Consider the following 15,661-nt stretch of genomic DNA (forward strand, 5'->3'; position numbering starts at 1 on the left):
TTTATCAAATCACACCAAAATAGACATGAACCATATTTAAGTCATGACCCACCCACAAGTGGAACCCTTGTGGCTCGAGTCACATTGAGCACAATTCAAACCGTGTCAAGAGAATAAGATCAAACTAACCTTTTTAATAGAAAATTCAGATACTATTTTTGTTGAGTTACATTCAGCCTAGACACGCGAGTCGTGCTAAACCTCTTGCAACATGATCATATCTTTTGGTTGGTCCCGACACGATACAATCTGAATTTTAGAGTAGTGTTGTGGGTAGCCCGACCTATTTGATACTACCATATGAATATTATAGATTGTTCTTGTTGAGATCCGCTTCTGGATGCGCTGCTTCTTCTCAGCACCTCACTTGAGCGAGCTTGAGCAGGGAGGAAGACGTGAAGCTTCCAGGGCCTGCGAGCACACCGATCGTGAGAAGGAAGGTCAGGGGTTACCTAACGCGACCACTCCAATGCTTAAGTTAGTTTGTGGAGAGGGAGGAAGAAAACGAGAGCGAAAAAGGCAAGATTTGTGAGATTGCATATCTCCCTCTAGTACAAGACCAACCTTATATGAGTCTGGAGAGTCATGTCCCATCATGAATATGATGGGGGTTCCATCACCGATATGAATGTGTCAGAAAAATATGGTACAGTCAGTATATGTCCCATCGTTGACTTGTGTCTCAGTGTCTGAGAGGTCACATCATGTACGTCTGTCAGAGTAGGATCATGATTAGCTACGGAGATGGCAGGAGAACATTCACAACCGCATGATGGTGGAGTGGTCTTTGGAGAAAAGGAAAAGTCTGTATCATGCCATGGCAACATTGAGGAGCCGACATCGACTCAACTCGGTTGGGGGATGCTTCGAGGATCCGGACCGACTCGGGCGGGGATGTCCGTATGAAGCCGACTTGGCCTGGAGGGGCCTGTTTCATTGCGAATCTGACTCGGTCCCTGCATCTGACTTGATGGATTCGGCGAGGGGATTCGGCTCCGAGTGTTTGAGAGGATGAGACTTGATCCAATTTCGCATGGGGTGAGGAGTCGGCTCGGTTGATTTGAGAGCGGAGAACCTTATTAAGAGGATTCGAATCCGTCGCGAAGGACCTCCCTCAGGTCCTGACCCGATTCCTCCGACTCAGCCTACAAAACTCGACTCGGGGTTGAGGTGCCGGAGGATTCGGTTGGATCCGGGCTTTATGACTCGTGCTATTGAACCCGATAGCCGCCCTCGGACTTGACTAGCCGCAACCCATTACTTACGACCATAACATAGATTATCATTTGAGAATAAGGTAAATTAAATGGGATTGAAGGTACTACTTCAAAATGTAAAATGGTAGAGCAAATGGACTAAGCTTTTCTTGAAGAATCTATCCTAAAGGACAGTTAACAAACACCACTGCATTTCAAATGCCTGATGGAAAAGAGATTGAGAGTAGCATATGGAATATTTCAAAATTATGCATACTGATCTTGAATGATGTGGCAGGCAAAAGGGAATATGATCTTGGCATTGGTTGACTCTTGATTTTTGGATCAGGAACTTGCCCATTTCCCTGCGAGTGCAAACCCCACCAACATCAGGACAGTGATGTGATTTTGGCATTTTGACTTTTGAGTGGCATGTCTGAACTTCATCTCGGCAGTGTTTGGGAAATTAACTCAACTACAAGACACCATAAGGAATAAATTGAATTGCTGGTTGAAAAAACAGTAGAGACAGTAAATTTTACGTGTATTTACATAATCGATCAGAATCAGAATCAAAGATCTTAGTTAAGTATTCAAAACACAGTAATCAGGAATCTCAAAAATAGTTAGTTAAGAGACAATGTTGGAGAAGTGATGTAGCAACTCTTGCTTTGCCCTGTAGCTTCAATTGCCTTTCTTAGTCACACTTTACGATTCTGTACAGGTTAATACAACATAAAAATTAGAAACGAAGAAAATAGTCTGAAGAACTGATGAAGCTCCAAAGCAATGTCAATGTATTTCCAAATTGTAAATAATTGGATGAGTTTATTTTTCTCTTTGTTGTGGGTGTAAATTGCAGGTGCAGAACAGTTAATCCAAGTACCTAAAATGTTTTTTTTCACAAGACAAAGTATAAAGAGATTTGGAAATGGCTTCAAAATATTTGAATGTAATGGAAGAACAGAACAGAAGCAAAGGCATTACATTTTAAAGAGTTGGCAGATGAACCAAGTTATTTTCCTGACATTCATCAGTTTGAAATTCTAGCCAGTGGTACAATACAAGGCAAATTCACACTCCACTGTTTTCAATTCTCAAAAGAACCTCCTAACTACCTGTAATCATTGTTTTGCCCATGCCAAACTGATCAACCCACAAATCCTTTCATCTCATCCAATTCATATGACAAACTGTTGCCAAACTCTCAATGTCTCCAATGTTTCTACTTCTAAAGGATGCTAGTGAAAAGGCCCTCATTGTTCATGTAACCTGCTTGCTTACCTTGAAATCATGAGGTCAACCCAACCATTATGAAAATAGTCCCTAATAACTTCAAAACTCTAGATCTTTGTTATAAGGTTGGTTTGATGTCCTTCTAAGAAGCTTTAGTTCTCTACTCAGTTACAAACTTACAATGTGAAAAGGCCACCAAGAAGATTTGCTCTATAACATGCAACTTGTATGAAGCAAAGCACATATATGATTTTGGGAGCCTGAAGAGTACTAACATGGTGCCAGTTTGTGGTTTGGAGTTGAGAAAGACCATCAAATAGTTTTAGATATTTGCATATCAGTCATCCATACTTGAAATGTGCTCCTGAGAATATGAGAAATAGTAATATGATTCTAGTCTACATTTTGGAGTTGAGAAATGTCATCTGATAGTTTTAAGTTCAATAGTCCTCAAAACTACTTAATGGCCCTAGCTGTGAGTACAGGTCATTCAAGATCTGATATGACTCCAGGAAATGTGGAGAGTGATATTGCGGTCTTACTTTCATTTTGGATTTGAGGAAACCCTAAACCCTAAAGCCATCAAGTGCTTTTTTTAGCCCTACACATCATGCTCATTTTCCTTAAAGTTGCATATTTGCATCACTTTTACCATGAGTTGAATGAGGCTGGACCTTGCTCCTCAGCCTTTGGATAGAAGAAGTCGATAAATGATGAACAACTCCTGCTGCCTACTTGAGTTAATATAAAACAATTAAGCCTTTGAACGACACAAAGTGAGTGAGTCAAACCTCAAATATATCCGAGAAAGAAAAAGGAGGTTTCTTTCTCCATCTGTTCTTAACTGCAAATGGGGCAGTGGATCAAGCCATTCTCATTGCATTCTCCACACTTCACCTTGTTCTTCTGGGAATCCAACACCTTGCAGCTGCCATTGCAGTCCATGCACATGACGAACCGCAGTCCGCCGCAGCCCTCGCACCACTTGGCCGCACTCGGCAACCCCTCCAGCAAAAGCTCCAATTTTGCTTCGTCCTCCAATCTAGCTAATTCTTCAAAGCCACCGATGCACCGGCCCTTGATGAAGACCATCGGGACCTTTACCTCCTTCTTCCTCATCAGCATCCGCAGCTCCTCCCTGTACCCGCAGTCCATGGAGATGTCCCTCTCCACAATGCGAACGCCGTAGGACTCGATCAGCGATCTGACCGTGTTGCAGTCCTCAAAGGTCTTTCTGATGCCCCTGAGCGTGGTGGTGTAGAGGACCACCGCGTTCTCGCCTCCTTCGGGGCACTTGCGCTCGTAGGACTGAAGCAAAGTAGTAGCTTCAAAGACCTTTTCGTGCTCTGTCGTCTTAATCTTCTTCCCCTCCTCGCAGTGCTCCAGCTCGAACATAGCCACGAGTTCGGGATCGAACAGGGGGCTCAAGCTCCGTCTCGACCGCGAGTTGTCGGAACCTCTGTCGGATTTTTTGCTCCCTCCTCCGCTAGTGCCGGGGGTACGTTTCCTCGTCATCGCCGAAACGAAGCTGATCCACGGCGTGTTGTCCAGGGAACGGAATGGATCAGTGGCACGGTGCGCGTCTACATGCGACCTTTTGCGCTCCGACCGCAATGGAGTATTCTCCTTTCCGATGGACCACCTCCTAGGCTTCGCGGGCGATGTCGAGGCTCTAACCTCCGGAGAAAGGCGCACTGAGAGCGATGATTTCTGCAATTTCTTCCTCTGCGCCGGCGACCGGCTGGGGGTTTCAGCGATGAGGTCCCCCATGAGTTCCCGTGCGTCGATGACCTCCGAAGGGCGATCCTCCTCCTTCTCATCAGGTTGCGGAGAGGAATCCGAAGGTCTGGACTCCCCTTGTCCGACGTCCGGACCCGGCAGAGCTTCAGGGTCGGCAGTGGCTTTCTCGTCGACATAGTCAAGTTTGAGGGCGCCGTAAGTAGTGGAGGTGAGACAGACGAAGTGGTTGGGGCAGACGCCGCCTGCGTCAGCGTTATCGACGCCGGAGAACAAGAGGTCCCCGCCAAGGTCGGCGGCCCCAAGCAATCTCGAGGAGATGCAACCCATCCGATTCCGCCACTTCCTTCCCTACTCTCTTCTTCTTCTTCTTCACTCCAAACAAAGCCACCAACCAGAAGAAGGCTGAAAATTAATACGCGAGTAAAAAATCATGCGTTTGAAACGAAACCGGTTCGGGAACGGCACGCTTGGTCTTCTTACCCTTCGATACCGATAGCATAAGGTCTTCTTTGTGTGACGGGTCCCGCCGGGTAAATTTTGGTGGAGGAAGGTGGGGGCGAATGACTCGGGAGTGTGCTCGGGCGGCGTTCGATGTTAATTGATTCGAGTAAAATAATGCGTTGCAACGGTCGGATTGGGAATTCGCCGATAACCGGTCAACGTTTTGAAATTCAACAGCGATTTCAGACCATTAACCGCTTTTTCACCGAAACCAATCTACGAATTCAAATCACTTAGACCATCTCCAACCCATATCATCAAATTTGATGTTATTTTCACACCAAAATGGTGCAATTTCAACACCAAACACTATTTCAACTCCAACCACTCATACCATTTTACACCAAAAAGGAATATTTTTTATAATATTCTATTTATTTTTATTCATTTATTCATAATTTAATTATCGATATATATTTTAATTTAATTATTAATTTATGATAATTATTATATTTAAAATTAATATTTTATTTATATTTAATTTATATGGTGTTATATGCATTTAATTTATATTTATAATAAATAATTAATAATATATTTATAATAAATAATTAATAATTAAAATAATAATTATAAATTTATTTTTAATTATGATATTTAATAATATATATTATATTTATTTTTAAATACAATAATATATATTATTTTATATTTTTATTTAATTATATAACAAAAAATAAATAAAAAAAATGGCATCACCAAATTTGGTACTACAGTGCATCACCAAATTTGGTGATGTACTGTAGCATCACCAAATTTGGTGATGTGGTTTGGGGTATTGGTTGGAGGGAATTGGTGTAAAAATTACACTAAATTTGGGTTTTTGGGGATGGGTTGGAGTTGCCCTTAGGAAAAAAGAAGGATCGGAGGAACCAAAACGGAGGGAGGGAGCAAATTTTCAAATTAAGGAAGAAGAAACATGATTTTTTTTTTGGCATTTTTAAATGACACCTCGATTAAAGGAGATTTTTTTATTAAAGAGGAAAAGAATAAAGATTAAAAAAAAAGTAATAACACCTATGCTTTTTTTATTTTTAATATTTCATATTTTTCAAATATATAAAATAGTATTATAGCTTAGAATATATATATATATATATATATATATATACATACATACATACATACATACATACATACATACATACATACATACACCTATTAGAAAACTTCAAAATATTATACATCCTTTTTAATTATTCAAGAAACATCCACTCAGAATAGAGTAAGGGCAAACCACAAACCATAACATCAAAGAATCAAGATCAAATTAAAAGAGATGCTCAGAAAATTGAAAGATAGAAGGTCGATCTTTAAAGTGAACAAGCACAAACATTCAGTCAGTAGTAAACAGTAGATTGAACGTCTTAACAATAAGAAGCTACGAAGTTTTTTGAGGCATCCAAAATGAATTCCATATCACAAATTATGGAGCTGGAAGAGAAAAAAGTCGGCAGACTACAGCCTCCTCCCACGTCTTCCACCCTTTCTGCGAGTGCTATCAGTAGGAATGGGGGTTACATCCTCTGCAATTTGAGCAAACAATAATGTCATCTCAGTTGGTATATACATTTAGCATGCACCTTTGATAGATAAAGAAAACAAGTAATTGTGGAATCTAGAATGTCAAATCAAAGGAATAATTCTATGAATTCTTGACAGGAAAAATGATGTGCATAAGTGGAATAGCAGCATAAGATTTCATAACTGCAAATTAATTATCAAGGATCAAAATGTAAACCAATAAAAACTCTAATAGCTAAGAAAATCACACACGAACCATGACTGATCAGCAAATTAAGTTTATTTTAGGAGTAGATACAAGAAATAGCAAAAATTTCAGCAAGACAGTGTCTGACAGTTAAGATAGCTACAAGTCTCAAATACACAGAATTGTCACTCCTTCCTCCCATACCTGCGTCAATGACACTTGCACAGCTATGAAAAACGTATATCTAGTAGACTCATCTACCTCAGATGGAGTTCAAGTGAACAGAGAGAGGAAAACAAAAAAAACACTGGGAAAAAAACGAAAATGAAAAAAAATTGGCACCAAATTGGCACCAAATGGACAAAGTCTAACATCCTCCAAATCAACACCTAAACATCCTGATTCGGCTGTATCAACTCCAATTGCTATTAAATTCTAGTGATTAACCTCTCTAATCACTTGACTTTCATAGTATTTAATTATATTTAGCTATATTAAATTAATAAAAAATATTAATAATTTATACTTTTCACGTCTTCATGTCCTGTATTTGAATCCTTCTCAACAAGTCCACATATCAGTTCATTCAAAAAGTCACTATTGACACTGAAATCCTACCCATACTGGATTCTTATACCATAGTCCAATTAACTTATCTAAGAGCAATGTAGATAAGTCCAAAAAATTGACAAAGCATACACAATCCATATACTCCAAACTAAAAGACATTATCATCAAATCACCTTTAGGATTTGTTTTCTCCACAAAATAATTCAACGGTATATTGCTACTTGCCTACTGCAATCATAAAATCTACAAACAAATAGTCAACTCACCAATGCGACCAATTTTCATCCCAGCACGAGCAAGAGCTCTAAGTGCAGATTGAGCACCAGGACCCGGTGTTTTGGTCTTATTACCTCCAGTAGCACGTAACTTAATGTGCAAAGCAGTAATTCCAAGTTCCTACAGCAACAAGAGAAGAAAATAAATCAAGCAAAAAAGTAAAATAAGCATATCCAATATAACTACTAAATGCCAGACCTTGCATCTCTGTGCAACATCCTGGGCTGCAAGCATGGCAGCATATGGAGATGACTCATCACGGTCAGCCTTGACCTTCATACCACCTGCATAATTGAAATATCAAAATCATACAAAGTTGTCCAATCAAAAGTAACTATATAAACATAGGGGCACAGAAGTCGATAAAATTCAGATGAGCCAAATAAAGAGAATAATTCAGTTGGATTTTCCAAATTGCTAATCCACCTGATTATTCAAATTGGCAATGGTTACCAAATATCAATGACCAAATCAATTACTATCGACCCAACAGTTATCTGAGGTAAAAAAATCCTATGGGGCATCTTTGAAACTACAACTTCCATATTTTCTAGTAGTGGTTCAAAGGATATGCACATATAAATGTCAATTTAAGGCTATGCAGAAGGTATAAGTAATATATTAACATAAATAATCCAATACTTATTCTGTTAGACAATCTCTTTACCCAACCACCAACCACAAGAAATATTCATAATGATAACTATTATCATCACTTCATAGCATTCTAATACAGTATAAGAGAACTCTAGAGAGAAAGGACAAAATTCTAGTACCATATTAGACAAATAATACAATGCCATTATTGACAGACAATGTCTTTATCCAGCCACCAAACATGAGAAATATTCATAATGATAATTATTATTATCATCATCACTTAATACCATGATGATTCCTAACACTACACACTATCTTATCCAATATATCACAGTTTGATGTTATGATTAAACAATTAATTTAACTTGATACAGTTAAGAAAAGTAAATACAATGCGATTGCATATGCACAAGTGTTTTATTGACCTCATACATAAAACACAAAGTAGTTCACTGGCAGCACAAATCATGAGATAATCCTGCCAATAAGCATACTCTAGAGAGTGCAATAAAACACCACATATGCTCACAAGACAAAGAGAACGGTAGTGAGTCAAAGAAAACCTGTAATCCTGACAAGTGTCTCCCTTCCAGATAAATCGGTCACATGCTGAGGAAGCAAAGGAATGAATTATAAACAACGAATAAGAAATCCTGCGGGTTTCAAAATCTGTTTTTTCGGAAACAAGCGATCGAGACTCACAATGAAAGTGTCATTAAATGACGCAAATATATGGGCAACGCCGAAAACTTGCTCGCCTTCTCGTACAGTAGGCCCAAGCGTCACATTTTCCTCTTTGGGTTCCCTGGTCTTCTTTCTTCCGGACTGCAGATCCACAAAACAGGCTCACAATCCGTAGGATCAGAATCATAGATACAAACAACGACAGCCACTATAATAGCACAATTGCGATTTCCACGACGACAAAAACTTGTAGCAAATAGAAGATGAATATAAGTTGTAATCACGCAAAAAGAGAACGAGAGATGCTGTGATAATTCTGATAGGTACCATGGTTGAAGCGAGGTCGAGAAGCGAACGAGACGGCGGAAGCAAGTACGCGATGAAACCAGAGTTCGTAACCCTAGTAGCCACCCAAATTTATAGTGCTCCCAGTTACAACTAAATTACCAGGATACCCTCTATAGTGGGCTTTTTCATAGTCTAGCCTGCTTTAATTGGGCTTACACTGGTTTTTTACCCATCTTTTAAATTCTTTGGGTTATTAAAGTCATTTTACTTCGTATTTTCATAATTATTATAAAAATATAATTAAGAACGAGGAGTGAGGCCAGAGTTGTGATCTGGGCCGGGCTTTGCCTTATTGTAGCCAATGGGCCGGCTCTAAAATTAGCTTTGAGGCCCGTAACTATATGGGCCAATTCATGTACCATTCCGGCCCAACCTTATAATTTGGCAACTTGATAGGGAGATGGGCTTCCACGCCTGGGTAAACTGGCTCAGCCGGTCGCCGATCAAAATTGAGATGGGTGAACTAATCCAGGCTATCGCCGGCGGCGAGATCAGGACAAGGTCGGGCGGCGGAGAGGCAAGCGGAGCGGACGATATCTTCCTCAGCTCAAGTAGGCTTCCCCTCCTAGTTTCCAAATGCGCATCTGTTAAATAAAAGCTAAATCTGTCGTCGCCGCGCACATGTTCTTGAAGAAAAAATATTTTAATGGCGAAGATTAGCTAAGTAGATAGATATGTGGGTAGGTAGAAGGGTGATCATTCCCACCATATTGTAGGGCATTGTGCCACTGTTCGTATATTGAACGCAGACCTATTATTGGGCGCATCATCCTTTCCCGAGGGTGGGCATGCTTCTGCTATGATGCCGCCGCAATGCTCTCACATGCTGACAACAGTTGGCATTGTCCTCCAGTGGCCTCGGGAGTACGAACTTTACTGTTTTGTCCTTGCTAGTATTAATTAGGGAAACTGGTGGGAGGTTTGGGGAATTAAAATGGTGGAGTTGCAAGTCTAAGGCTGATAGATAATGAGCGCTGGTTCTCTGTCAACTGTGCCGTGTATCCACTAGAAGAAGAAACTCCCCCCCTCACATGGTTCCTTTATGTAAGGGCAGACAAGATATCTTTCAGTGGATTTGGCTGTGATAATTATATATGATAATTGAAAGCCTCTTGCAGATGAATCTTGGCTCCTTCTTGATGATGAAATTGTTTTTCTATGTTTCTTCCTAGGAATATTAAATTGAAGCTTAAGAGGCATTATTTATAGAACACTCCTCTTATATAGGTATTTCAAATGGTGCCTTATTAATTGGTTTTAGGGTGTAAGGGCCCCTCAAAACAATCACTTTGGATGCAAATAAACTCCAATTAGACGATTTCAAGTTAAAGTCATATTGTAAGTTGATTTGAAATTAAACATCTGGACCATTCTGTGGTAATTAGACCCATGCAAGTTGATTCTGGAATCAGGTTGCATAAGAATTTACCCATATTTATGCACCAGTGAGTGTGAAATGGAAGGGATTTTAAAGTGAATTTTAGCACAAAGGAACTCAAATAAGTTGGTTTTGAGTGAGATGTAAGCTGATTTATAAATCATCTTATTTGACATTCCTGCAAAAGGAATTCACCTATATTCATGCATCATTACATTGTGAGAAACTCTTCTATGAGCATTTTTAGGTTGAAAAAAACTCAAGCAAGCTAATTTTGAGTAAAAATCTTGAAATCATCTTGCTGAAATTGACAGGAGTAAGTTTTGTAGGGATATTGGAATCAAAAGATATAATTAGAAGAAAAAGGGAGGGTGTGATTTGGTCAGAATTAATGAAGATAGAGTCATTTGATAAATACCTAATATGAGAAGCACGGTTTAGTAAATTGTCCCATTAAATAGAAACCTGTCAGTGTGATCCATGGAAGTTAAATCCTATTCTATAATGCATGCAAAGATAAAGGAACCAACTTGAGTGATCTGGATTTTACTCTGCATGTTTTTGCTCTGCAATTTGTGCATTAGTCAAGTTTTGATCTGGCCTGTCGTGCATTATTGGTTGGCAAGAAGTATGATGCAACTTAACAATAATAAATATCAAAGTAGGAGACATGGTAGCTCAGAACAAGGTTTAACTGTTGAGAAGCTCGGTTTATGTCTGTCTACACTTGTTAGTCTTACCTTTCTCAACTTGTCTCTTGAGAGAGAGAGAGCTGTGATAACTTTTCAAGTGCTATTTCTATTATTAATTAGTAGTCCACTTGGGAATTAGGTAGCATTCGTTCCATAAAGCAGAAAGGAAAGAACTATAAATTTAGTAAAGAAAAGGCAAGATATGGGCATCTAGAGATGGCTTATCTTGTGTTCTTGCACCCACTGTGAATAGCTTGTGATATATGCAGGTTTATCTTTTTTTATACATTTCATGTAATCTATATTCCTTCTTACTTTCATATCATACTATTTTTTTTTGGTGGAAATTTCATATCATGCTTCCTATCTCATCTCATTCATCCCCTTCTCACTCCACAAGGACCATTAGACATGGAGGGCTGAGAGAGGATAAACAAGGAAAGAGTATCAGTGAAGGGCAAAAGTGAAAGACCCATCAGATTCTTTAGATCTTTCCTCAAAACTACAAATTCGACAAGGCGAGAGAATCAGTGCCACAAGTCGGAGAGGACCCACCCCCATTTCTTTCTACTACTTTTCAATCTGATTTACCATCAGATCCGACAGGTAGTGTACAGTAGAAATTCTGAATATAAAAACAGAAAACTAAAATCAGTGGATGATGTGGAGATTGCCCGGAAAACCAGGGATCTCCTCCCCCTTCCTTTTCCTTACTCTAGTTGCTCTCTGCTTCTGTCCTCGTGCAGTGGTTGCCAGGTCCTCCAAATCTCTGTCAATCAAGTTGTCATCTTTGAAGAGAGGGTGGATTGATCGGTTGGAATTGTGAACGTGACCTCGGATTTTCTCCCTCTCCGCCACTTCCAACTTCCGTTCATTCCCTCTCTTCCTTATCATACTACCAGCTCCAGATAACTGTCAAAAGCACAAACAAAAACATTAATCTTTTATTAGAACAAATTTGTTAACCATGAAGTTGAACGACGCTAGGAAGTCTTCAGACACACCATGACCTTCCAACAAATAAAAAAAATAAAGATATTGTGACCAACCTATTTCTAAGAGCTGTTGCCATTTTTTTCAGTATGAATCTAGCTTAAGAACCATGAAGTTGAGGCCACAGGCTGTGGCTCAGGCTCTGGCCAGAAGTCCATATTTACACCAAAGAGTCTCAACCTCTTAGTGTTAGCTGGTGCCACTGTCTCAGTCTGTACTACTACATCCTCTTGATCTCCTGCAAATGGATGCAATATAACATTTCATATACAGTAACTTGTTACCTGGTGCAAGTCAATAATTTTTTAGCTTTAGCAGGTCTAGACTTTTCAATGTGTAAGGCCATACCTTTACAAGGTGATTTGAATCTTATTATTTTCGTCGGAAGTAATCTAAATCTTTTTGGTTTTTTTTCAATTTATACCCTGATTATGATCTCAATCAACTTTATCATGTGGTATTCAAATTTCAGAAATGAGAACCTGCATGAAGAGAAGAGTCTTGTTGCACGGTTCTGAAGCTGGAGCTGCTCGAGCAAGCAGCAGAATAATAAGCTGCAGTCCACTTCCCTGCATCAGCGGGCATGGGCACAGCTGCAGCCACCTGCACCGGTAGGGTGCTCTCATTTTCACCTCGACGCCTGCACCCAATGTAGAGGCGTTCTCCTCCGAACCTTGGACGCTCGAACAGGACGACATCTCCTGCATCCAATTTCTTCTCTTTAACAAACCGGCTCCATCCTTTGGTTAGCACGTAACTCTGGCTGCTGGTCCAGTAGGAATAACGGAACTGCCAAGTCTTGCCCGACTCATCATCGAAGCTCAGCAGAAGGCCTTTCTCGCCAGAGTTGCCATTCAAGGGGAAGTATTTCTCAGCGTGTTGTTTTGGTATGACGAGCCTGTTGAGCTTGCCCACGTCACTTGGAGTCAGAGGCTTTTCGAACATGTGTTCTCTGACTTCTCCCTGCTCATCATGGCAGAGATGATGATACTGGTGTGGCTTCATGGGCAGCTCCCAAGACCAAGCTTGAAGATGCTGTTGCGGCATTGATGTGGGAAAGGGAAGAAGAGGATGGGAAGAATTGGAGAGATGGTGTTGTTGTTGATGGTATTGGTGTTGACGAGCCTGTATTACCTGGCAATTTATAGCCTATGAAGCAAAAGATTTCAAAGGATCGGGAGACAAAGTGCTGCCAAGTACTGAGGCAGATGCATTAGTTGTAGAAGTGCGTGGGAGACCTGAATGATAATAAGGTGGTGATATTTAGATGGACATGGAACAGTCAAGAGTTTAGAGATCCTAAGGTTGCTATTTTTTTAAGCAAACTGGTAAGGACTGAATGATAATAAGGTGGTGATATTTAGAAGTCAGTGCCCCTTGTGGCCTCATCACAGCCATCCAGTGTGAGCCCCATGCAATTATATTCCATGTGGGTTGTTGTCACTTGATAACTCCTGCCAACTTTACTAAGACTCAGATTTCTTCTCTTCTCTCAATAATGCGCAGATGCTTCTCCTTACTGATGCAAGAATTTTTCTATTCCTGTGGAGAATTCCCCCCTGAGACTCTGTCTTCCACACATCTGATACAAAAGTTGATCAAACCTTTTCCTTGTCCACTTCCACACACTTGAAAGACTCTCATAGCCGGAATTTATGACTAGAGCAGTTTGAATTCCACAGGCTCATCAGATAACCAAAGTGATATTGTACTAAAATTGACTATTTCAACATTTTCATCCTTTAGGGCTGGCTATTTTATACGCGTTATTGAAAAGTTAGCTGTAGTTTTGGATCGACTTCAAACTGTTGGAAAATATAATGCAGCTGTGGTCCTGACTCCTGAATGATCCAACACGCTTGCTTGTCATAGTTGGCATTACAGTGTTTAGTTTCAATTAGTCTTTTCTTAGCCATTGCCATTTTCTAATATCGTGCAGGAATCAGGACTGAGAGTTCAAGACCACAATTAAGACAAAGCTAGTTATTGCCTTCATCTTTCCAGGTAGATTCCAATGCCTAATGGTTGAATTTATGAGGGTTTTCATAAAAGGATGACTGCAATAAATTTCCTTTACAGAGATTGAAATTAAATTCTCATGTGGATTTGGCTCTCTCTCCTGTGGCTCCTTTTGCCGGCTCAGCTCAATGAGTACCACTACCATTCTGTGATTATTAAATACTGTGGAAATGTGTTTACAGGAAAACACATTCTCATTTTTCCATTTTTCTAATCCGATGCCTTCAGATGCAGCAAGCGTGTATAAAGCCTGTCCTCAGAACCCTCTTCCACTCTTTGGCTATTCACTGCTCTGCTACCGTTGCTGTGTGTGATGTGCTCTGCCTGCCCTGCATCCCACATCATAAGCATATATGATGTGGGTAATCCCACATCATATAAGCTTACACCTGTAAGCTTTGGGTAATCCCACCTCACCTCGATGTGGTCCTCAGTTGCCGACTATTTTTAATTTCCGTGTGCAGAAAAATGAGTGGACATCCGAAAGCTTTGTGCAGCATCGTGCTGACTTGCAAGTTCCCTACATGTTTTGTGGGGGTATCTTGTAACCAGATAACACAAGGTATTGTACAATCTTACTGTTCTCTGCCAATATATTCACCTGTTGGTTAATGAACTTATATCAATATTTATATCATAACAATTCGATGTTTTAGTGACAATTTTTTTGTCCAATTGAATTTCGTTTCAGTCACGGTTGAATTGATGATCTGGAATTGCTGTGAATATCAGATCAGCGGGTAGCCATTCCATGACCATCTACATTATTGTTGAGAAATGTTAAACTTCACCCCAATCTGAGCTCTATTGCCAATCCAAATCTCTTTGTCAAGTGCAGTCGATAGCTTGTCCTTCATTTCTAGTGCTCTACATTGTTTTCCATATTGATCTTTTTCTTTCCCTACCTAGCCATTCTCAGCTATGCCCTCGCCACTTTATCCTCCCTTCTTGTTTTGATTCACTCAATAAATCCCACGACTTTCACACGCCATCTTAGACATGTAGAGTTTGTAATGCTATCAATCATGGCGCGACATCAACAGTTTATAGTACACATCCTTTTGGATCGACGATGCAGCAACCCTGAAAGCAAGGTAAAAGTGTAACAAAGTGTCATCAATTGTCTCCATAATGTAGCTGTATAGTTAAAGATTGTTGCTACTAGTAGAGAGGAGGATGCTAGGTAGGTAGAAATTTGGTGTAGATGGAGGATCTCAATGATAACGATGATTCTTTATTAAGGGTACGTGTTTAGGTTGTAAAAGACAAAGCACACATCAATTAGGGCGATGATATATATAGTTAAGGAGAACTTGATGGTAGCCAGAGAGGTTGAATATATCATTGTCACTGTCACTGCACCTGGTGGCAACAAGCATAGGCAGACCTCAGGTGATTTGGGAGAAACCTCGATGCGCTAGTTGGTGCATAAAGTGATGGTGTAGTACTCTTTATCATTAGAGACGTTTCTAGTAGAGAGGTAGGTGGTGTTGCTCCACTAGCACTATGTAGGTAAGCTCTCCAACCTTACATTATTTTTCCAGCAATTGTCATAATGTGATGTTGCTTCTTAGTTGCCAGATCAATAAGCTTAATTAGTAGAGGTAACTATAGACGACATCTGTGGTCCATATGTAAAGTCCTACAAAAGTCATGGCAAAGTTCTTAGTTTCCCCTTGAATCACTACTCCATGCAATTTTCGACCCCTAACAATAT

General features: G+C 40.0%; 3 protein-coding genes across 3 annotated transcripts; all 3 read right to left on the minus strand.

The window, feature by feature from the left end:
- Window positions 1–3,272: 3,272 nt before the first annotated feature.
- Window positions 3,273–4,499, minus strand: LOC141832769 (uncharacterized). Its single transcript, XM_074720152.1, has one exon. It carries the CDS (start codon window positions 4,497–4,499, stop codon window positions 3,273–3,275), a length of 1,227 nt encoding a protein of 408 aa, XP_074576253.1.
- A 1,465-nt stretch (window positions 4,500–5,964) lies between these two features.
- On the minus strand, window positions 5,965–8,925 carry LOC141833112 (small ribosomal subunit protein uS11y). The gene is made up of 6 exons (XM_074720499.1): window positions 8,842–8,925; window positions 8,533–8,655; window positions 8,394–8,439; window positions 7,429–7,514; window positions 7,221–7,350; window positions 5,965–6,199 (listed from the first exon to the last, which is right to left on the minus strand). Exons 1-6 carry the CDS (start codon window positions 8,842–8,844, stop codon window positions 6,132–6,134), a joined length of 456 nt encoding a protein of 151 aa, XP_074576600.1. The 5' UTR covers window positions 8,845–8,925; the 3' UTR covers window positions 5,965–6,131.
- A 2,454-nt stretch (window positions 8,926–11,379) lies between these two features.
- On the minus strand, window positions 11,380–13,199 carry LOC141833457 (B3 domain-containing protein Os11g0156000-like). The gene is made up of 3 exons (XM_074720906.1): window positions 12,408–13,199; window positions 11,982–12,163; window positions 11,380–11,844 (listed from the first exon to the last, which is right to left on the minus strand). Exons 1-2 carry the CDS (start codon window positions 12,970–12,972, stop codon window positions 12,021–12,023), a joined length of 708 nt encoding a protein of 235 aa, XP_074577007.1. The 5' UTR covers window positions 12,973–13,199; the 3' UTR covers window positions 11,380–11,844; window positions 11,982–12,020.
- Between the last annotated feature and the right edge of the window lie 2,462 nt (window positions 13,200–15,661).

This window comes from Curcuma longa, chromosome 8 (genome assembly GCF_044706935.1).
Source record: "Curcuma longa cultivar G26 ecotype Majalengka, Jawa Barat chromosome 8, ITB_CL_G26_1.1, whole genome shotgun sequence".
NCBI lineage: Eukaryota > Viridiplantae > Streptophyta > Magnoliopsida > Zingiberales > Zingiberaceae > Curcuma > Curcuma longa.